Source organism: Bos javanicus, chromosome 7, assembly GCF_032452875.1.
Source record: "Bos javanicus breed banteng chromosome 7, ARS-OSU_banteng_1.0, whole genome shotgun sequence".
Lineage (NCBI taxonomy): Eukaryota > Metazoa > Chordata > Mammalia > Artiodactyla > Bovidae > Bos > Bos javanicus.
The window spans coordinates 94,678,413-94,700,886 of NC_083874.1; the positions used below are offsets into that span (position 1 = coordinate 94,678,413).

At 47.4% G+C, this 22,474-nt stretch overlaps 1 protein-coding gene across 2 annotated transcripts; it reads right to left on the bottom strand.

The window, feature by feature from the left end:
• Positions 1-5,672: 5,672 nt before the first annotated feature.
• On the bottom strand, positions 5,673-16,327 carry GLRX (glutaredoxin). 2 transcript variants are annotated; one of them, XM_061424438.1, is made up of 3 exons: positions 16,018-16,327; positions 8,462-8,581; positions 5,673-6,907 (listed from the first exon to the last, which is right to left on the bottom strand). In XM_061424438.1, exons 1-2 carry the CDS (start codon positions 16,306-16,308, stop codon positions 8,468-8,470), a joined length of 405 nt encoding a protein of 134 aa, XP_061280422.1. In that variant the 5' UTR covers positions 16,309-16,327; the 3' UTR covers positions 5,673-6,907; positions 8,462-8,467. The 2 variants fall into 2 exon arrangements, with proteins under 2 accessions (XP_061280422.1, XP_061280421.1); XM_061424437.1 differs by having other exon boundaries at positions 5,673-6,904; positions 16,018-16,316.
• Between the last annotated feature and the right edge of the window lie 6,147 nt (positions 16,328-22,474).

Genomic DNA, 22,474 nt, shown 5'->3' on the forward strand with positions numbered 1-22,474 from the left:
AGGGCCACAAGGAATAAGACCCCAGCTGCACCAGCTGAGGTCTCAGAGGGATCACACAAAGTTCTGCTTTCACTGGCTCTCCTTTACCCCTTCAGCCCGCTGCCCCTCGTCAGTGCTGCACAGCTGGCCAGACAAGTCACCTGGGGACAGGAACTACAAATAGATCCATGTTTAAATATCACTTATGCTTAAAGGGACCAGGCCAGAATTCTCTTCCACAAATTAGTAATATTAAATTCTGCCCCTTCAAATGTCCAATGTACTTAATAAGAAAAAAAAATCTCTATTAATGTAACAAAAAGATTTGAATTAAAATATCTCAGGAGTGCCAAGTCTTTAAAATATTTCCCAGGACCCAGGTAAAATTGTTCCGGTACAGTGAATTAGGGAGTGTGGCTTTCTCTTACAACCAAATGCCATGATGATGGCCTAGTCATACCCACTGGGGATATAAATAGTGTGAGCTGGGCCACACTGATTCCCCCTGGCTGTTGTTTCTCCATCAGGACCATCTTTGGACAACCCTGAATTGGGAAGAATGGCTGTTGGGCATCCCAGTCCAGAAGCCAGGCTGGAAGGGGCAGACTGAAGGCAGTTATTAAAGTGAGACAGGTGTAGGAGATTGAATCACTTGATTTTCAAAGGAAACCAAAGTTATAGAGCCTTGGCTCTGGATTTTTTGGCTGGATACTCTTGTTTTCCTCTGCCAACCCCTTCTGCCAACTTCTTGATGCTTTTTGGGCCATAGTTCTTTCTTTTCCTGCATATCACTCAGAATTACTCAGCAAGGAACAGACAGAAAATAGACAATTACGTGAGAGTCTGCACACTGATTGGGGGCTGCCAAATCCCTTTTCCCTGCTTGGCAGTGCGAACCTGTTGGCAAGGCCCACCCCCCAGCTGAGAAACTGGAGAGACTGAACAGCTGAAAAGAGAAACACGCAGGAGCTGACAGCTGGGTGACCTACATCTCATCATTGATTCACTCATTCATTCATTCAACCACCTAACAGATACTTATCAAGTGCCTGCCACATGCACTCAGTCTTTAAGTGCTGTAGATACGGCAGCGAATAATTAGACACAAGTAAGGCTTGCAGGTTAGCAGTAAAGACAGACAGTAAATAAAATAACCAAATTATATGACATGTTAGGTAATAAATGCCATAGAGAAAAAACAAGTGGGATAGAGAATGCCAAGTGAAATTTTAAATTGGGTGATGGGGAGGTCTTGCTGAGAAGGTGACATTTAAAAGGCCTTGTGGTGAAGCTTACCAGTTGACAAGGCCAATTCCTGCAACAAACCTGCCAACCTGGTTTTGGCCTCACACTTAAGTGTTTACACACAGCTCGGTCACAAATGTTCAGTGCAGAACATTGGATGGTCTTCCAGTTTCAGCAGAAACAGAACATAGGAACTCATAGAAAATGCTGGAATTGGAGGACCACTTTTTAAAAGGCCCTAACTAGAATTAATATTCTATGCGAGAGAAAAGACTGCATCCAGAGAACAAGAATAAGAAAAACAGTTAAAAAGGAAACAGCTGAGAACAAGGAAAAATTCTAGTTTTATGAAATAAGGAAAAAAATCACAGTTGGAAAAAAAATTCAGTGAAAGTATTTTTAGAACTCTGAATAAACTCAGCAAGTACTGGGCATTCACAAAGCAAAAATAATTCTAGAAGGAAAAAAGGAACACTCAGGCAGTATTGAAGAGCTATTGAAAGTTAAAAACATTATCAGAAATGAAAAATTTGATAGGGAAATAAGGAGATAAAAATGAGTAAGTCCTTCAAAACAAAAGTAGAAAATAGGAGAGAAAATATAGCGGAAATTAGAGGACAAGTCTAGGAAAGCCAGTATCCGATTGCTAGGAGTTCCAGAAAGTTCCTTTCCAGAAAGAAAATGGAGGGAAGGAAAGCACCCATAAAATAGCTCAATAATAGTTCCAAAGGCCCTTCAAACCTCCAAGTAGCCCCTAAAATGTACAAAAAGAGACCCTCCCAAGACACATCACCGTGATATTTCAAAGGGAAGATTTTGCAAGTTTCCAGAATGTTAAACAAGGAAACCAAACAGGTTAACCACAAAAGATCAAGAATCAGGATGGCTTCAGACTTCTTAACAGCAGCACTGAAGTAAAAGACCATAAGCAGTGTCTGTAGACTCCCAGAAGGAGACGACTTCCAACTAGAAGCTCCGTCCAGGTGAACCGTGAGTGAAAGTGTTAGCTGCCGTCGTCTCCGACTCTTTGCGACCCCCTGGACTGTAGCCCACCAGACTCCTCTGTCCGTGGATTCTCCAGGCAAGAACACTGGAGTGAGTTGCCTTTTCCTTCTCCAGTGGATCTTCCTGATCCAGGGGTTGAACCCGGGTCATACTGGAGCTTCCCTGGTAGCTCAGATGGTAAAGCATCTGCCTGCAATGTGGGAGACCTGGGTTTGATCCCTGGGTCAGGAAGATCCCCTGGAGAAGGAAATGGCAACGCACTCCAGAACTCTTTCCTGGAAAATCCCACGGACGGAGGAGCCTGGTGGGCTGCAGTCCATGGGGTCGCAAAGAGTCGGACACGACTGAGCGACTTCACTTGCCTTTTTTCCTCCTACATTGTAGGCAGATTCTTTATCATGGGAGCCACCAGGGAATTTCAATCAAGAACACTTTCAGACAAGCAAGGCTTCAAAAAGTTTACTTCCCATCTCTTTCTTAAGGCCAAAGAAGGATATGTGGTCCTCCAAAATGAAAAAGATAGCTTATGGTGAACGATGTCAAATTCGTGATCTCCAAAGAAGCTTTAGCTTCAGGACCAGAAACCAGGCTCGATCACTCAAGAGCTTTTGTGTAGCAGAGTTTTATTAAAGTGAAAAAGGGACAGAGAAAGCTTCTGACATAGACATCAGAAGGGAGATGGAGAGTGCCCCCCACTGCTTAGTCTTAGAAAGGGAGTTATATACTTTTTCAGTTGGTTATTACAGTAAATCGAAAAAAAGTCTTAAGGTTGTAAGGGTCTTACCAGACCCACTCCCATAATATATATTTGAAGATGACAGGATTAGTCAGAAGCTTCTCAAGAAGGAGAAACTTGTCCTCAAGCAGAATACATTGTTGTCATGTAATCATTAGTACAGACTTTAAGAGAAAACATATCCTTGAACAAGATGAGTTGTTACGTTGTGCAGTCATCACCTCTGGGCTTAAAGGAAAAAGGTTTGTCCTTTCCTCCTGCTTGAGAATTCCAGACCCCCATCTCCTCCTCGAGAGCCCCAGACCCCTTTCTCCTCCTTGGAGACCCTGGACTTATCAAACTACATAGGAATTGTCTCTCTCACTATGAAAAATAGAAAGATACAATTCAGTAATTTCCCTTCATATTCATTCTCCCTTCTTTAATTTTTTTTTAGCATTTATTTATTCAGAACAACTTTTTCATTGAAGTTTAGTCGATTTACAGCATTGTGTGAGTTTCAAGTGTATGGCAAAGTGATTCGTTTATATACATACGTATGTGTATTCTTTTTCAGATTCTTTTCTGTTCTAGGTTATTCTAAGATGTAGCATTCAGTTTCTTCTGCTATACAGTAGTTCCTTGTTGTTTTTTATGCATAGTAGAGTGTATCTGTTAATCTTAAACTCCTAACTTTGTTGGAGTGTAGACGTCCCTGAGTTTTAGCTGGGCGAGGGGCTTCCCAGCAGGGACACCATTGCCTCGTGTCACCCACAGCTAAGTGGGGCCGGAGACTAAGTTCTGGGTAATGGGATGTGAGAAAAGTGCTGCGTGCTACCCGGGTTGATCCTGACTTCACAGGGCAAGGTCACCTGCCTGCCTCTGAACTGTTAGGAGGGAAAATAAGCTTCTGTCGGAACGTGATATTTTGTTACAGCAGTTTAGCTGTGACAGATATCTGTGGGGTACAGGGAACAGGAGATCCAGCTCTGGGTGGAGAGCAGTGGAATCCCAGGATGACAGTGAAGGGAGATCCCAGGAGGAGAGCGGTGTTCGGACTTGGATGGCAACCGGTCTGGACTGGAGCACCAAAAGTCCACGTGTTGAGAGCTTCTGCTGTTGTCTTTTTTTTTTTTAACTTGAGGACAGAGTGCTTAAATGAGCCTGAGTACATGCTTATCTGAAATTTGTCTTGTGCTGACATTTCTGTTCTCCAGGCCACACCCTTGGCTGGTGGAGGAGGTGTGGGCTTGGGCCTGCTCCTGGAAGCTGGAGGTGACCCGTGGATGCAGAAGATGCAGAACCGCCCATTTCCATGACAGATTTCTGGGAGATGCCTGGTACCTGTACATAATCCCCGACCACGGGGTGCCTGGGGTTTCCAAGGACTCGTTTGGGACCACCCCTCTGGCAAGCTCCCAGGAAACAGAAGCCAGTTTATGACTCAGAGCCTCTGTTCAGCTTATCTTCTCCTGGGGCCCTTCACCTGATATCCCTTTCCTTACCCAGCTACGTTGGTGTTTCTTAACTTTTCAACACTTAAATGTGTTGCTGAGAGATATTCTGCAAAGTACAACCATAACACATCGGAATTGCTCTCAGAGAAGCAGCAGTGAGCAGTAGCTTGAAGTGAGATCTTAGTTCCCTGCCCAGGAATTGAACCTAGGTAACCTAGATGACATGATCTGCCTCTTGAGAAACCTATATGCAGGTCAGGATGCAACAGTTAGAACTGGACATGGAACAACAGACTGGTTCCAAATAGGAAAAGGAGTACGTCAAGGCTGTATAGTGTCACCCTGCTTATTTAACTTAAATGCAGAGTACATCATGAGAAATGCTGGGCTGGAAGAAGCACAAGCTGGAATCAAGATTGCTGGGAGAAATATCAATAACCTCAGATATACAGATGACACCACCCTTATGGCAGAAAGTGAAGAGGAACTAAAAAGCCTCTTGATGAAGGTGAAAGAGGAGAGTGAAAAAGTTGGCTTAAAACTCAACATTCAGAAAACGAAGATCATGGCATCTGGTCCCATCACTTCATGGGAAATAGATGGGGAAACAGTGGAAACAGTGTCAGACTTTATTTTTCTGGGCTCCAAAATCACTACAGATGGTGACTGCAGCCATGAAATTAAAAGACGCTTACTCCTTGGAAGGAAAGCTGTGACCAACCTAGATAGCATATTCAAAAGCAGAGATATTACTTTGCCAACAAAGGTCCATCTAGTCAAGGCTATGGTTTTTCCAGTGGTCATGTATGGATGTGAGATTTGGACTGTGAAGAAAGCTGAGCGCTGAAGAATTGATGCTTTTGAACTGTGGTGTTGGAGAAGACTCTTGAGAGTCCCTTGGACTGCAAGGAGATCCAACCAGTCCATTCTGAAGGAGATCAGCCCTGGGATTTCTTTGGAAGGAATGGTGCTAAAGTTGAAACTCCAGTACTTTGGCCACCTCATGTGAAGAGTTGACTCATTGGAAAAGACTCTGATGGTGGGAGGGATTGGGGGCAGGAGGAGAAGGGGACGACAGAGGATGAGATGGCTGGATGGCATCACTGACTTGATGGACTTGAGTCTGAGTGAACTCCAGGAGTTGGTGATGGACAGGGAGGCCTGGCGTGCTGGGATTCATGGGGTCACAAAGAGTTGGACACAACTGAGCGACTGAACTGACTGAACATATACAAATTATGAAATTTACAAAATCAAACCAACAGTGTATACTCAGTGAAAGACAATAGCATGTGCCTTTATTTATAATGGCAGGGGGGATGGATGTGAAAAAAAACACCTGAAATTGGTTTATTTTGCATTGATGACACTCCTTAAAGTCTTGAGAATGATGAATTGGGCAAAAATCAGTGTATGATCCATGAGTACTTCTTTAATAGAGAAGAAATTAACCATTCATACTTGCATCTACAGAAAGAAATTAACATTCTTGCAATTCTAGAATCCTTCACAATAAGGAATTCTTAAGTTCTCATAGAGTGAGGGGGGAGAAGGGGAGAGAGAAAATCATCCAGAACAGTGTTTCCCAAATTTGGCTGTTTTCACAGACATTTTTTGCGGGAGGGGGATGCAGGTTTTCTGCGTAACATTTAAATGTTTGTGTGTTCCTTCTGTGTGTCATCTAAACAATATATGCTTGTCCAGGATTCCCTGGACACCGTCTGACCTAACAGCGTTGCCGTATGATCACCGCACCTACATTTAGACCTCTGATCCCTGTAGCACAAAGTGAAGACCAACTGTGTTTAACTTTTCATGTGGTTTCTCTCGGATTGAGAGACAGAACAGACAGAACAGTCGAACATTTCCTGTGAGATCTGTGAGTTGTCAGGGTTCAGGGCAGTGGTTCACAGCAGTGACTTTCAAAGCAGAAAGGGATGGGGTGGGGTGGAGATGGTGGCCTGGGAAGACACCTTTTGAAAAAGCACATTCAAAATGCCTGTTGATTTCATAATACAAATTCTAGGAAGTCAAACTCAACAAAATAATTTCCAAGCAGTAGCAGAAAACCAACTCTAGCTTCGTGCTTGGGGGCCTGAGATACACTTGGTTGAGAAATACAGGCGTTAGAGGTAGAGGCAGCCTAGCTCAGAAGAGACCCTTGGTAAGAACATGTGCCAAAGAGAAGGATCATCTTTTGGGTCAGTGAGTGAATCCTAAACATATCTTGTCATGGTCCCTGGGAACCCAAAGGGCCCATCCACAAGAAACCCGAGACATCCGTCAGACCTGTTATTTTGGGCAAGTTGGTCCATTTTTAATACTGAGTCAAAAGAAGCCGTTGACTTCCCTTCCCCATTTATTGCAGTTAAAATATTTCAGAATTTTAAGTAAACGGTTGCTGTAACTGGGTACAGTCACCCCAGGTCCATCCTCCAGGAACTGCTGTCATTATCTGCAATGCCATCCTATCCCCAAGGGGGGATATCAGCCTGGGTCTGCTCTGCTAGGGAAAAAAATAATAATAATAATACAAAGAACTGGATCTTCTTAGAGCAGGTCCCGTCATTTCTCTTTCATTATCAGAACACTGACTCTTGCCATTTAAACACAATTGGTTACAGATGGTCTTGAAATGCAAGTTGCCAGTGGAATACTAAGAGCATAATATGCTGAAGGACAATGCAGCTAAAGAGATCTGGCGAATATGGGGGACTCTAACACCCACCCCAACCTAGAGGTCATCGGGGGGGATGGCATTTCCCACTTCCCCCGGAAAGGCACAAGTTTTCTTTCATTCTTAATCTAAGCCTGAATTGTTAAAAAAAAATGTATCGAATAGGAAACATCTGGCACCATGTCGGGTGAGGCCAGAAAGCTAACCCAGACAGACACGGTCTGTTTACTTGCTGGGATAAAGTTGTAGAACTGTAATTCAAGATTTGTAAAACTGTTTGCTTTGAAAGGGATCGCCTGGGCTTTTCAGGCCCTGTGCTTTCACTCCTGTGGCTTTTCTGAGTGATCCCTGCAAACTCTGTGTACTCATTGCTCAGGGGTTAATTATTAATTAGTGGGCAATAAATACCCTTCAAAGAACATTTTAATTGGAACACCCTAAGTTTCTCCTTTAACTTAAAAAAACAGTCTTTCCACGGATGAGTCAGTGGAATTGGCCTGGTTCGAAGCCGTCTTGCTCCAACAAGAGCTGCAGGGAGGGGAACCCATCCTTTCCGAAGGATCTGTGACCCTGTGGTTTTCCATTCAAAGATCTCCTTTAGGTTACAACTTTAGAAAACTTTGGCTTGTTATTTGGGAAGCCAGTTGAATTGAATTGGCTTCTCAGGGTGAACATAGGTACAGCAAAAATTACCTTGGTTTCACGTTGCATTTAGGAGATTTCAGGCTGCTTCCCATGGCCTGTGAGCTCTGGCCGCTCGCTGCCCACATTTGCTACTATTAATACCTTCCCTTCTCACTGCCCTTCACTCAGTCTGCTCTTGCTTGCTTTCGGTTCCGTGAATATTCCATACTTGTTGTCACCTCAGGACCTTTCTACTTTCTATTCCTTCTGCCTGAAAAGCTCTTCTGCTTCATCATTAGATGGTTGTCTCCTTGTCAATCAGGTCTTGGCTCAGCCAGCCCCTCTGAAAAAGGCCTTTCCTCACCACGTTAGCTCTGTTTGCTCCCTCCCCCTCTGCCATGCTCTATCAGATTACTCACTTGTTTCAGGCATTATTTAACTTGTGTTGGATCAGTCTGTCTCTCTAGAATATAAGTTCCATATTATCTTTTTGTTCATATCTATATTTCCAATGTCTCATACAGTGTCTGGCCCATAGTAAGTGCTAAATTAATATTTGTTAAATGAAGGTTGAGGGAAAAGCTTTCCTCCCAATGATGCACTTAATCCGTTTGTAAAAGGGAAACTCATACACGACATCACAGTTCCCCAGATCACCGTTTGCCTATCTTGGGTGCCTTGCTCGACTGTAATAAAACACGGCAGTAGAGTCCCACCATCTGTCCGTGTTCCTGGCCCAGAGTCCCACCTGTCACTCACCTGTAATTATTGCAGAGCTCCCATTTGCTTTAGCCGTGTCAACAGTTCCCCTCTCTCGTGCATATTTACTAGATCTGTGCATCCACCTATGCACTCTTGACCGATGAAGACCCGAGGTACCTACGAAAGCAAACGAGCCAGGACATTGAGGGAGCGTCATTAGGTTAGACACTTTTATCGTTCTCTGAACGTTCCGCATGGTCTGAAGCTTTTCAAATCACTTTACAACGTCCTCATGTATACTCTTTCAAGTCAGAACTTTATGAGATGCATAACATAATTCACTCAAGAGTGCTTTTAAACCAAGATGCTTTTCAAATGGAATGTTCTGTGTGTGTGAGATTGTCTAACTTGTCAAAATGATTTAAAAATTTCACTCTGCAGGAACACCTTTCCAGGAACGGGTTTTGGTTGGCTGCAGCCAGACCACCCTGATTGAATTCTGGTTTCTCTGCAGCTGGGACCACACGTGAGCCCTTAAACTGAACCACAGCAACCAGGAAGGAGTTTGTTTTTCAGTGCAGCTGGACAAGTATTTCCATCAGTTCTGTCCCTGATTTTTAGACTCAGTTTATGAGAGTTGTCTCTTTCTTGTGAGCCCTGCCCTCAGCTAGGGAAGAGATGATGGTGTCAGAATCGCCTTCTTTGAAATGCCTGGCCCATCATGGGATGAAGTGCCACAGCTCTGGGAGCAAAGCCATGCCTCTGCTTTGGTTTCACAGCTGGCATGGGTGGGTCTTCCAGGGCCAGTCAGACTGACAGTCAGCTCTTTGCACTGAGCACATTCATCTCGAGTCAAGCTCAGGCTCCGTTCCTGCTGCTAGGTAAGGTGCATTCCAGGATTCCAGAGGGCTCTTGGAGGAGAAAGTCCTTTCACTGTGGCTCAGACAAGTTCCAGGCCAAGGGTGTTGCAGAAAGGCTGACTGGCAGTGAAGAAGCCAGCCCAGAACAGGCTCCCTGAGGGGTCAGGAACTAGCGGGTCCTCTCCCAGAACACTAGGAACGTACTAGAAGGGGCAGGAGAGGTTAAGAATATTTTCAGAGCTTTTGCTTTTCCTCTGAAGCCACAGTTACTCAGATGCATTTCTTTATTGAGGTATAGTTGACATCCAATATAAGTTTCAGGTGTACAATATGGTTAGTCACAATTTTTATAGATTATATTCCACTTAAAGTTATTATAAAATATACTATATTTTATATAGTAGGCTATACTTGTAGCCTATACTATATAGAAATAGGCTATACTCTCCATGGAGAAGGCAGTGGCACCCCACACCAGTACTCTTGCCTGGAAAACCCCATGGATGGGGTCGCTAAGAGTCGGACACAACTGAGCGACTTCACTTCCACTTTTCACTTTCATGCACTGGAGAAGGAAATGGCAACCCACTCCAGTGTTCTTGCCTGGAGAATCCCAGGGATGGTGGAGCCTGATGGGCTGCCGTCATGGGGTCACACAGAGTCGGACACAACTGAAGCGACTTAGCAGCATACTCTCCATATTGTAGACTATATCCCTGTAGTTTACTTTTACATAATAGTTTCGACCTCTTAATCTCCTACCCATGCATTGCCTCTCCTCTCTCCTCACTAGTAACCACTGGTTTGTTCTCTGTAAGTTTGTTTCTTTTTTGTTATATTCTCTGTAAGTTTGTTTCTTTTTTGTTATATTCACTAGTTTGTGGTGGTTTTATCAGATTCCACGTATAAGTGATATCATGCAGTGCTTGTCTTTCTCTGACTTGTTTCACTCAGCAGAAGGCCGAGTCCATCCATATTGTTACAAATGGCAAACTTTCATTCTTTGTCCTGACTGAGAAGTATTCCACTGTGTATACACACACCCTGCCCTCTTTATCCATTCATCTGTTCATGGACACACTTAGGTGACTTCTGTATCTTGGAAATTGAAAATAATGCTGCTATGAACACTGGGGTGCATGTTCAGATGAATTTTTTTTTTAAGGGAGAGAGTTGAGAAAAAGGGCTGAAGTATTTCAGATAAGTCCTACCATATTTCCATTAAGAAGGGGATCTGGGCAGAAATAGGCTTTACAAATTAAGGCCCCCAGTTGAAAGAAGCCTGCACTACATTGCCTTGGCTACGTCCTGTGTCCCGAGTGGGAGGAGCACACAGGATGGTGTTCCAGTGAGGAAGCCTGGTGGTGCCCTCCTCAGCCACACATGGGGCCACCCACCCCCTGCCCTGCACGCCGTGTGGGAGCTTTGCACGTGGAAGTGACGTCAAGGCCGCCTTTTTTTTTTTTTTTAATCTTAACCAGCTGAAAGAATTTGCAGAAAGATGAGCTCAGAAACCTAAAGTTTCCCCCCTGGATCCTGGCCATTATTTTAGAGAAAATAAAGCACCTCTCAGATTGTTGGGGGCCATTTGGCTTCTGTCTCTCCAGGAACAGTTGGCTGTGGTCAGTTGCAGTGGTAAAGAATCCTAATGGAATTCTAAATAATTATAACACAGGGCTCCTTCTGTGGAAAGCATTGCCTAAAGGAGTAAAACTCATCTGAGCTTCAAATAAGGAAGCTTTCATTCTTTTAGGTTTTTTTTTTCTTTTTGATGTGAACCATCTTTAAAGTCTTTTTTGAATTTGTCACAATATCGCTTCTGTTTTATGTTTTGGTTTTCTGGGCAGGAGGCACGTGGGATCTTAGGTGCCCCACCAGGCATCAAACCCACACCCCCTGCATGAAAGGAAAGTCCCAACCACTGGACTGCCAGGGAAGCCCCATGGAAGGGATGTGTTCATTCTTGAACTTGTTACTTTCAGAAAGAACTGACTGTCACTCCTCCTGTTGCTTGCCCCATCTCCACCTTAGACCACGGGGTCTGGTTAGTTGGCGAGAAGCCCCTGAGGAGAAAGGAGTCCTCCCCTTTGACAGCAGTTCTTAGATCTGAACCACGCGATCCGAACCGTGGTGGGCTTGTTAAAACACAGATTTCTTACTCCTCCCCACCCAACATTTATGATACAGGAGATCTGGGCAGGGGCTCAAGAATGTGCATTCTGACAAGTTCCCAGGTGACTCTCACGGAGCATATTTGCAAACCACGGGTTGGCGCTGAGAGCAGTCCCTTCCTCCCGGGATAACTAACTGAGGCTTTGGAAACCCACAGCTCTACGGCAGCCCCCAGCCCCCGAAAGGCAGGCCCTGAAACACAATCAGATCAGATCATCTGGGCTGTCCCCAGGGCGGAGTTCTGTGCATGCCTTCTGGCACACAAGCTGCTTCTGAGAGCTGAGAGCTGGAAGACCCCATTGCCCTAACACCCCCTCCTCTGAGCTAGGGAACAGTGAAGACCATGGTAAAGCCCATCAAAGATCCAACAAAGGTCCGTCTAGTCAAGGCTATGGTTTTTCCAGTGGTCATGTACGGATGTGAGAGTTGGACTATAAAGAAAGCTGAGCGCCAAAGAATTGATGCTTTTGAACTGTGGTGTTGGAGAAGACTCTTGAGAGTCCCTTGGACTGCACAGAAATCCAACCAGTCCATCCTAAAGGAGATCAGTCCTGAATATTCATTGGAAGGACTGATGTTGAAGCTGAAACTCCAATACTTTGGCCACCTGATACGAAGAACTGATTCATTTGAAAAGACCCTGATGCTGGGAAAGATTGAAGGCGGGAGAAGGGGACAGCAGAGGATGGGATGGTTGGATGGCATCACCAACTCAATGGACATGAGTCTGGGTAAACTCTGGGAGTTGGTGATAGACAGGAAGGCCTGGCGTGCTGCAGTTCATAGGGTCACAAAGAGTCCGACACGACAGAGCGACTGAACTGAACTGAAAGCCCATCAGTTTTCAGCTCTCAGAAGAAGCTGAACTTGCAGGCCCCACCGGACGGTGTGGGAGGCTGTGGTGGCTGAACAGGAAGCTGCTGATGCAGCTGAGAAGGAAGAGAAGGCTGGGGCTCTGTGCCTCCCCTCCCGGCCCACCCCCTTCTTCGGAGGAACTTGAGTCTGTTACATTAAAGAAGTAGGGAACTGCCACCAGAAAACCCAGCTTGGGAGTTCTGCAGCCCTCCTCCAGGAGCTTTCTCCAGCCCAAACCTCAGCTGGGGTGGCATCTTCTATTTTCTGTACTAAGTCGCTTCAGTCGTTTCCAACTCTGTGAACCCCGTGGACTGTAGCCTTCCAGGCTCCTCTGTGCATGGGATTCTCCAGGCAAGAATACTGGAGTAGATTGCCATTTCCTTCTCTAGGAGACCTTCCTGACCCAGGGCTCGAACCCACGTCTCTTATGTCTCCTGCATTGGCAGGCGCGTTCTTGACCAGCAGTGCCACCTGTGTTGCTCAGAGGCTGCTACTCAGCTGATTGCCAGTCCTCTGCAGCACTTCCTTGGCTGCTCCCTGGTACGGTTCCTTTCTCACCAGAACTGCTGCCATAATCTCCAGAGGTCCCCAGCTTCGGTCCTCATCCTGGCCTTCCTGCAGCCTCTTTCCCCACAGCCACTGGAGTGACCCTTTCAAAATCAAGCGGCATCTCATCTCCCATCACATGCCCGCTCCGTGTGCATGTGATGGCATGAATGGCCGACCTGTTCCTCATGATCTCAGACCACACCCGCTCCTAACTCACAATGCTCCACCCACACAGGCCTTCTCGCCAGGCAGGCTTCTACCCCAGGACCTTAGCACTTGCTGTTCCTACTGCCTGGAATGTCCTATGCCTACACTCCTGCATGCCTTGCTTCCTCAGTCCCTTTAGATATCTGTAAAACCTGCCAGCTCCATTTAAAACTGTACCTTGCTGCCTACTGCTTACCTCCCTTTCCTACCTGGCTTCTCCATATCACACATCACTTACCACCTTCTAACACACTACTTTATTTATGGCATTTACTAGAATGTAAGTTCCACAAAGGCAGGAATTTTCATTTGCTCTGTTCATGGCAGTATTTCCAGTGTTCAGAAAAGTGCCTAGGACAGCAAGTGCTCAAAAATATTTGTTGTATTCAGCAAAATTATCCTTCAAAAGCAAAGGGGAAAAAGACATCTGTACACAAACAAAAATGAAGCAAATTTGTTGCCCAACGTTCCGCCTTGTGAGGAATGTTCAAAGGCATCCTTCAGAGAGAAGGAGAATGACAGAGGTCAGGAAACTTGGATTTACATAAAGAAAGAACTTTCAGGAAGCATAAGTGAAAGCACTGATCTAGGAGCTGTGGCTAAAGCAAAACCAAAACCAGTGTCTCCAGTTTGGTGGCCTGATTGAAGTCCTATGTTTCCGCAATCAATCAAGTCCCACTGGGCTGCTGCTGTTTGCACAGCACCACAGGCATAGCAAGATAGTGACAGCTCTCAAGGTTTCCAGTCTCTTTGAATAGAAAACCTTCAGCGCTAGGGATGATGAAGTTATATATCCTTAAAGGATTTGTTCTCCCCTTGGAGGAATGCATTCAAGACTCAAGAACCTGTGAAAATTATCTTGAAAAATTCAAAAACAAACTTTGAAAGATCACTAGAAGAAAGTGTTAGCTTTACAGTGAATGGCGGGGGGGTGGGGGTGGGGGGTTGTTGAATGGTTGTGTGAAGAGGTTTGTTTTTCCTGCTAGAGTGATAGGTGCTGTAGTTGAAAGATGTGGGTCCCAAACTTTGTTGCAAATTGGAATTACTTTTTTGGTTTTTTGATGGGAGATACATTCTATTTTGACTTCCACATTTTTTGAGGTGTAACTGACAAATCTGTGTGTGTTTAAGGTGTACAATGTCAGGGTTTGATATACAGATACCCTGTGAAATGATTACTGCAGTCAAGTGAATTTACATATCCATTACCTCACAGCTACTATTTGCATGTGTGTGTGGTGAGAACACTTAAGATGTAATCATAGCAAATTGCAAGCCTACATTTCACCCCCAGCACTTACTCCTCTTACAGCTCCATGTTTGTATTTGTGTCCTGGGGATCTTTAAAACTACTGATGCCTGTCTGCCCCCTCTCCTTGGGATTTAATTGGCATGGGGTCTGACTGAGGCATTGGGAGGTGTTTTTTTTTAAGTTCCCCAGGTGATTCTGGCTTCCCTTGTAGCACACATGGTTGGTAAAGAATCAGCCTGAAATGCAGGAGGCCTGGGTTTGAGTCCTGAGTTGGGAAGATCCCCTGGAGAAGGGAATGGCAACCCACTCCAGTCTTCTGGCCTAGAGAATCCCATGGACAGAGGAGCCTGGCAGGCTACAGTCCATAGAGGTCGCAAGGGTCAGACGCGACTTAAAGACTAAACCACCACCACAGGTGATTCTAATGTACACCACCACCTGTAAACTGCCCTCCCTGAGGGATCCCTCACATCAGGGGCCACAGCTGTGCCCACACTGCCCTTTGCTGCTTAGGCCCCAAGCAGCCTGAATAGCTGGTGGTCCAGCCAAGCAACAAGAGGCCCTCTCGCCATTGTGTTCTGTACTCCAGGACCTTCCTAAGACCAAGGGTCCTCAGCTCCCAGTGGGGGTCCCTGGAAGCAGTAGGGTTTTGCCTCGCTCTGCACCAGAATGCTGACTTCTGGTTGGAGCAGTGGGGAGAAATGGCCTCCCACGCTTCCCCTTGAGAAGCCAGGAAAAAACACCATCAAATCCAAACTAAACCTCAACTAGGACATGTGCGTCTGCAAACTCTGTACCCTAGAATGTGTGTCCTGAAAGGGAGCTGGTGGGACCTGACTCGGCACCACGCTCCGACCCCGGCACCTGCGCTGATCTGGCAGCCTGGCTGGTTAGCCATCGCACCGGAAGCCCTGGGCGCTAAGGAAGAGGAAGTCCTTTCATACAGAGGAGAGAGGGTGACAGGGGCCCCCGCTGTCTACTCAAAGCAAAAGGGACCATAGAGGTCTCCTCCAGCCTGGTGTTGCAGCCAAGGGGTACCCTGAGGGTCACAGGTGTGGTGACTTGCCAGGATCACACAGCAAGCCACTGTGAGAGCCTGTCCAGAACGCTGGCCTCTGAACTCCCTAACTCGACAGGCCTGAAACTATCCCCTCATTTAGGTCAAGGAGCCACAATAAGTCATTACTTTTTTTTTCCAGTGGGAGGAATGAGATAAGATACGGAAGGAGAAAATGTAAGGTTAAAGAGAACCCAGAGGAAAAGACTGAAGGAGAGCAAATGCCACTGGGCCCTGTGAACCCAGAGGAAAGAGTACTCTGGCTTCTTGCTCAACGGCAGACACAGAGGGCTCACCCGTGGCCCCTCCACCCCTCCTTCCACCGCCCAGCCCTGCAAGATCAGGCTGTCAGTGCTGAAAACAAAGACTGCAGAGCGCTTGTCGGCGGCGGCGATTACGGGACACAGCTGCCCGCCGGCCCGCCCGCCTTGACGCCCAGCGCGGGTCAGCTGCGCACCCCCGTCCGGTGGGCCGAGGTCCGCTGCCTATTCAAGGAAGCAGCTCTTGTCTCGGGCGCCCTCCCCCGCACCCTCTCAGAGCGACGAAGCCCTAGCGGTGTCCCCGAGGAAGGCACGGGCCACCTCAGTCACAGACAAAGGCATCCGGGAGCCTTCCCTCCCCCCTCCCCCCCCAGCCTTTGGGCAGGAGACCCCAGGCTCACCGTTCTGGCTCCGGTGAGCTGCTGCAAGTAATCTTGAATCTCACTGATGTTACCGGCGGCTGTAATATCGACAAATTCCAGAATCCCTTGTTTGAAGGGCAGTTGGCTGAGAAGCTCCTGAGTCTTTCTGCAGTAGGGGCAGGTGGGCTTGATGAACACGACCACCTTCCCAGGCTGGATCTTGCTGTTGACGAACGCTTGAGCCATGCTGCCTCCCTCCGGGGGGTACACCTCCACTGTAGGTAGAGCTTGAGAGTAAAAGCTGCGGCTGACCGACCAGCTGGCTCTCATTTAAAGGAACCTCCCTGGAGGAGGAGTTTGCCCCCGCGGCGTGCTCGATTTTTAAAGGGCCAGCCCTGAAAGTCATTTCAGTTTGGAGCGATGCACTGGCTAGAGCTTTGGAACATGAACAGCTACATCCTGGGGTGTCATTGTCCAGCCCTTTCAGGGGCACCCGCTCTGGAGAAGAAAACAGAGCCAGCTCACTCTCTGGAGAAGCTTGAAAGGTGCAGACCAGCTCCAGGGAGGGAGCCACAGCAGGCAGGCAGGCACCTCTTAGAGTCAGTTCTTATTGTCTCTCAGGCCTTCCCGTGTGGCTCGGCCGGTAAAGAATCTGCTTGCAATGTAGGTAGACCTGGGTTCGATCCCTGGGTTGGGAAAGATCCCTTGGAGAAGAGAACAGCGAAGGGAAAGGCTACCCACTCTAGTATTCTGGCCTGGAGAATTCCATGGACCGCATACTCCTTGGGGTCACAAAGAGTCAGGACTGAGCCACTTTCACTTCACTTATTGTCTCTCAGAGACACGGTTTCTAAAAACACACACAGAATCATTCAAGACGCAGAATAGACTGAAATCTATTTAGAAGTGAAATTCAGATTGTGACTTTGCATCTCATCTTGCCTGCCCTGCTTGTTGTCACTGTTTAATGGAATTGCTCCCCCACCTTCAAACATCTGGAGACTGCACAGAAGAATCTGGCCCTGCGGCCTCTCCCTGAAAAGTCAGGTCACCTTCATGAGAGGCAGCAGCTGGGGCTGAGGTGTGGTGGTCCTTTGGAGGGAGCAGAAGCTGGCTCCCGGCTGGCTCACGCCTTCCAGATACCCGCTCTTCATCCATAAGCTTTTGAGTTTGTGACCCTTGAACAGCAGTTTAGCATGGAGGCAAATTCCAGCACAAACCCTAATTTCAAACTGCAGATCCAGTGAGGGTCTTTTTCTCTGTTTGATCCCTTTGTTGTCACTGTTTGTGAGTCTGAATGGTGTTCAGTTCAGTCGCTCAGTTGTGTCCGACTCTTTGTGACCCCATGGACTGCAGCATGCCAGGCCTCCCTGTCCATCAGCAACTTTACTCAAACTCATGTCCGTTGAGTCGGTGATGCCATCCAACCATCTCATCCTCTGTGGACCCCTTCTCCTCCTGCCTTCAATCTTTCCTAGCATCAGGGTCTTTTCCAATGAGTTGGCTCTTCACATCAAGTGGCCAAAGTATTGGAGTTTCAGCTTCAACATCAGTCCTTCCAATGAATATTCAGGACCGATTTCCTTCAGGATGGACTGGTTGGATCTCCTTGCAGTCCAAGGGACTCTCAAGAGTCTTCTCCAACACCACAGTTCAAAGCATCAATTCTTCGGCGCTTAGCCTTCTTCACAGTCCAACTCTCACATCCATACGTGACCACTGGAAAAACCATAGCCTTGACTAGATGGACCTTTGTTGGCAAAGTAACGTCTCTGCTTTTTAATATGCTCTCTAGGTTGGTTATAGCTTTTCTTCCAAGGAGCAAGCGTCTTTTAATTTCATGGCTGCAGTCACCACCATCTGCAGTGATTTTGGAGCCCCCCAAAATAAAGTCTCTCACTGTTTCCATTGTTTCCCCATCAGTTTGCCATGAAGTGATGGGACCAGATGCCAGCTGTTGTCACTGTTTGCGAGTCTGAGTGGTGTAATATCTCACTTACTTCACATTCACCTGAGTGTTATGACACATTGTAGACCTGCTGCTGTGTCCTGTGGGTCCACGCTCCCTTTGTTCTAGGGCCAGTTCTGACCTCTCTGTGTGGTAAGTTAAATAAACAAAACAGGGACAAGCACCTCCTCTAAAAGTGGACTCTCCTTTTCCCCCAGGAAGTTTTACACTGAAACTCGGGCCGCAGGCCGGAGCTGTACACTCAGTGATTGTCACGTCAGAGTCCCAAGCATAGCGTGACTATGAGAGAAGGAAAGAAAACGGACTCTTGGAAGCAGCTTTCATTATTCCTAAAATTAAGTGGCCAAACAGAAACCCGGACTCTGAGTCACAGAGAGGGACTCTAAGTGATGTCTCTGTCCCTGGAAAGAATGTGCTACGGGCATGAGGGCTGAGGCAACTGGTTCTTGTCAGGCTTGGGACTTCCCAGCCCACAGCTTCGTTCTCTCTGGAATAAGCTCCCAGCAGAGTCCTTGTCGTCTGTCTCCATCCCCTTCTTTGCGCTTGGACTCCTGCAGCCAGGCGCCTCCCTGAAGCCCAGGGTCTCCTCAGGGCTCACCCGCCTGAGGGTCCTCCGCTCGCCTTGCACCCGGTGTGTTTCCCTCAGGCCCACCCTCCTCTCAGCGTCTGGGGTCACCTCTCCCTGCTCTGCTGGCTCCTTCTCCTCAGCGTGTGACTCAGGGCAAGTCTCTCCCTTGTTTCAAACCACCACCTTCTTTCTCCTTAAATCTTCCTGCCCTTTTCCTTACTTGCTTTTATGTTTGCCATCTGGACTTCAGCCACGCCCCACCTTCTCCTCTCCTTGATGCAATCTGACCTCCTTATCAACCGTTCTGCTGAAACGCCTTTGGCCAACCTCGATCATAACCGCCAGGTTGATAAATCACCTTGTAGCCAGGTGTCTTGCCTGGGACCATCCCAGAAGTGTGGGTGTGGAGGTTTTTGGTAAACTGGTGGAGTGAAACTCCCAAAGGATCTGTTTGCATAGGGTCCCTGGGGGGATTTGGTCCCTGGGGCAGAGATCAGGGTGCAGGGTGGGGGGGGGGGGGGGGCTGGTTGGGGGGGCTCTGTTGTCTGCCCTAGAGCTCAGGCCCAGGACAGATGGCCAGAGGACACAGCTCAGGAAGGCCTTTTCATGAGACGTGGAACACAAACAGATGGCAAAGAAGGGGCTTCTCCACTTTGCAGACAGTGCTGTGGCTTCACCTCAGGGAGGAATTCAGAGCATAGGCTACTCTCTTGCCTTGGCATCATGAAAGTTTGTAGCTTTGGTACTTCAGGAGATGGAACCCATTGATCTTGGGAACAGTTCAGGGCACGGAGCCACCACGGGAGCTGCCATCCTCAAGTGCCGTGGACATCAAGGTGGGGTGTGTGTGGAAGAGACACGAGAACTCTTGGTGGGCTTGTGCTCAACATAGCTAGGCACTTCCAGAAATGCTGAGAAGCACGGACTTTTTTCAAGGGAGTGGAGATGCTGCTCTGCAGATAGTTGGCAGTGAGCTAGTGGTATATGTTAAATATGAAATATGGGCTGCTACTATTAATGTGATCTCATTTGTACCACAAGCTGATGAGGGTGGGGACAGTTTGGCCCACAAATGAGCATTTCTCAGGCTCTTTTGCTTACTTGCCACTTTGCAAGATTTGACTCAATAGATCACTCCCCGTCACGCCTTTCCCCCTCCCCTGCCAGCTCCCTTCTTCCTAATATCATATGCAACTTGATCTCTTTTTTCTCCACGTATCCCTGGGTATTCTGTGTCATATTCTGCCTTAGGAATTTCGCCTACACGTGTGGTATGTCCCGGGGCTTGCACTTCTTTCCACTCTGTGTACACCCTCTGTGGAAGATTTCATCTGTACGCATGGCTCCAGCTATCACCTTTTTGTTGATGAATTCCACGTTTACTTTTCTCATCGAGAACACTTTCCTGAGCCTCAGGAATGGATCGTCCATTGCCTACCGAGAAGACCCACCTGGGGTTCCTCAGCATCAGCCTCAGTGTGACCAGAATGGAAGCCACCCTTCCCTCTTCCAAAAACCTGCCCACCCTCCCAGGGTCTGTCATCTGCCTGCAGGGCACAAGCCTGGGCGGCACCTTGACCGTGGCTTCCTCCCCTTCCCTCTGCTTTGTATTTATGCAGAGTCACCAGACTTTAACAGCTAAGCTGAATCTGAGCCATTGCCAGGCTTCCATTACTCACACTTTCTTTGCCTTGAACCTGCTCCTCTCGGTCCAGAGTGGCTCTGACCCGTCTTTCTTTCTGTGCGGCTGACTTCTCTGGTCCAGCACTATCCAGATCACGTGTAGAGAGTCCTCTGGGAAGACCCCTGAATACAGCTTTCTTTGCCCCTCAGCTGACTTCACACATCATGCCATACCCTGACTCATCCCATTTCATTGTTCTTTTTTTACTCCTTTTCTGTCATCTACAGTGAGCTTCCTGCGAGCAGGGAAAGGGCTTTCACCCCCATGTTGCCAGAGCCCAGACGCACGCTGGTCCTTATCCACCCACCCGTGCACCCACCCCTTTGTTGTTGTTCAGTCGCTCCGTCGTGTCTCTGCGACCCCATGGATGCAGCACGCCAGGCCTCCCTGTCCTTCACTATCTCTCAGAGTTTGCTCAAACTCATGTCCATTGAGTTGGTGATGCCATCCAGCCATCTCATCCTCTGTCATCCCCTTCTCCTCCTGCCTTCTATCTTTCCCAGCATCATGGTCTCTTCCAAGGAGTCAGCTGTCCGTATCAGGTGGCCAAAGTATTGGAGCTTCAGCTTCAGCATCCATCCTTCCAATGAACACCCAGGACTGATCTCCTTTAGGATGGACTGGTTGGATGTCCTTACAATCCAAGGGACTCTCAAGAGTCTCCAACACCACAGTTCAAAAGCATCAATTCTTCTGTGCTCAGGTTTCTTTATGGTTCACCTCTCACATCTGTACATGACTACTGGAAAAGCCATAACTTTGACTATCCCAACCTTTGTCAGCAAAATGATGTCTCCACTTTTTAGTATGCTATCTAGGTTTGTCATAGCTTTGCTTCCAAGCAGCAAGCATGTTTTTATTTCATGGCTGCAATCACTGTCTTCAGTTATTTTGGAGCCTAGAAAAATAAAATCTGTCACTGTTTCCCTTGTTTCCTCATCTATTTGCCATGAAATGATGGGACTGGATGCCGTGATCTTAGTTTTTTGAATGTTGAGTTTTAAACCAGCCTTTTCACTCTCCTACAACATTTATTAATCAGCTACTCTGGGTCAGACACAAAGATCCCATGCAGCCCCAGTCCTTAGGACTTTTTAGCCTTGTGGTGGATGGGAGGGCAGGGGATACAGACATAGCAAGTAAACCCAGTGTTAAGAGTATTCTACATGGTATAATGGAAGTCTGTATGGGCATTACGGTAACCAAAAGAAGAGTGATTATTCTTGCCTGGAGGGGGTGCTTAGGGAAAGGTTGATGAAGATGAGCTAGGCTAAATCTTGAGCGAGATGCTTTCGAGTCTTCAGGGCAGGGAAGTGCACTTCAGGCAGAGGGAACAGGAAACACCAGGACGATACAAGGGCTCTTGATGTTGAGTGTAGTCACGTGTGGATGGAGCATTAGGAGTTGAGGTGAGGAGTGGGGGGAGAGACAGCTGGTGAGCGTGCGGGTCGTGAGTATCTTTTACCAAGCTGAAGAGTAAGGACTTTACATAGAGGAGTGAGGAGCCTAACAGGTGTATTTCAAGCATAAGTAGATTTGCAGTTCAGTGTTCGATGAGATCAGCGCACTGTGATGTCTCTCTCGTAACACACTGAGTGGCAAAACACAGTTTGACCACAGAAGGAGTGGTAGGGCTGCTTTGAAGCAGACAAACCTTTAGAATCCTTCAAGGCTCACCCTGGGACCCGTCCTGGCTTCCACAAGGCTTGGAGTTTGCAGAGGGGCAGCTCAGCAGGTGACGAGCCACCAGGGTTCTGAACTGCTGTCAAGACTTCTGGACTCATTGCGGCTGCACTTGGCCCTGTCTGTCTGAATGCAGCTCTAAGGGTTCGGCTGAATGAGCCACGTTGCCAGCAGCCCCTTCCAACCTCAGATGTGTGAGGATCCTGGTTGGTGGCTGTGCCTGTTTGCAGAATCTGATCTTGTCTGATGCTCTTTCTCTCTTTGGATCTCTCTAGATCTGACCACAGAGGACCAGTGTGACTCTCATTATAGACTCTTACTCCCATTTGACCACAGAGGATTCTGGCTGACTCTAACTGTGGCCCTTTTCATACTGTTCATGGGGTTCTCAAAGCAAGAATACAGAAGTGGTTGGCCATTCCCTTCTCCAGTGGACCACGTTTTGTCACATCTCCCCACCATGACCCGTCCATCTTGGGTGGCCCTACATGGTATGGCTCATAGTTTCATTGAGTTAGACAGGCTGTGGTCCATGTGGGCTTCCCTGGTGGCTCAGAGGTTAAAGCGTCTGCCTGCAATGTGGGAGACCTGG

Bases quoted from the DNA above. Each gene is read 5' to 3' on its own strand.
- GLRX (XM_061424438.1), bottom strand. From the start codon at position 16,308: ATGAGAGCCAGCTGGTCGGTCAGCCGCAGCTTTTACTCTCAAGCTCTA. The intron at 8,582-16,017 runs GTGAGCCTGGGG...TTGCTTTCGTAG, and splicing joins AGCTCACCGGAGCCAGAACG to GTACCTCGGGTCTTCATCGG.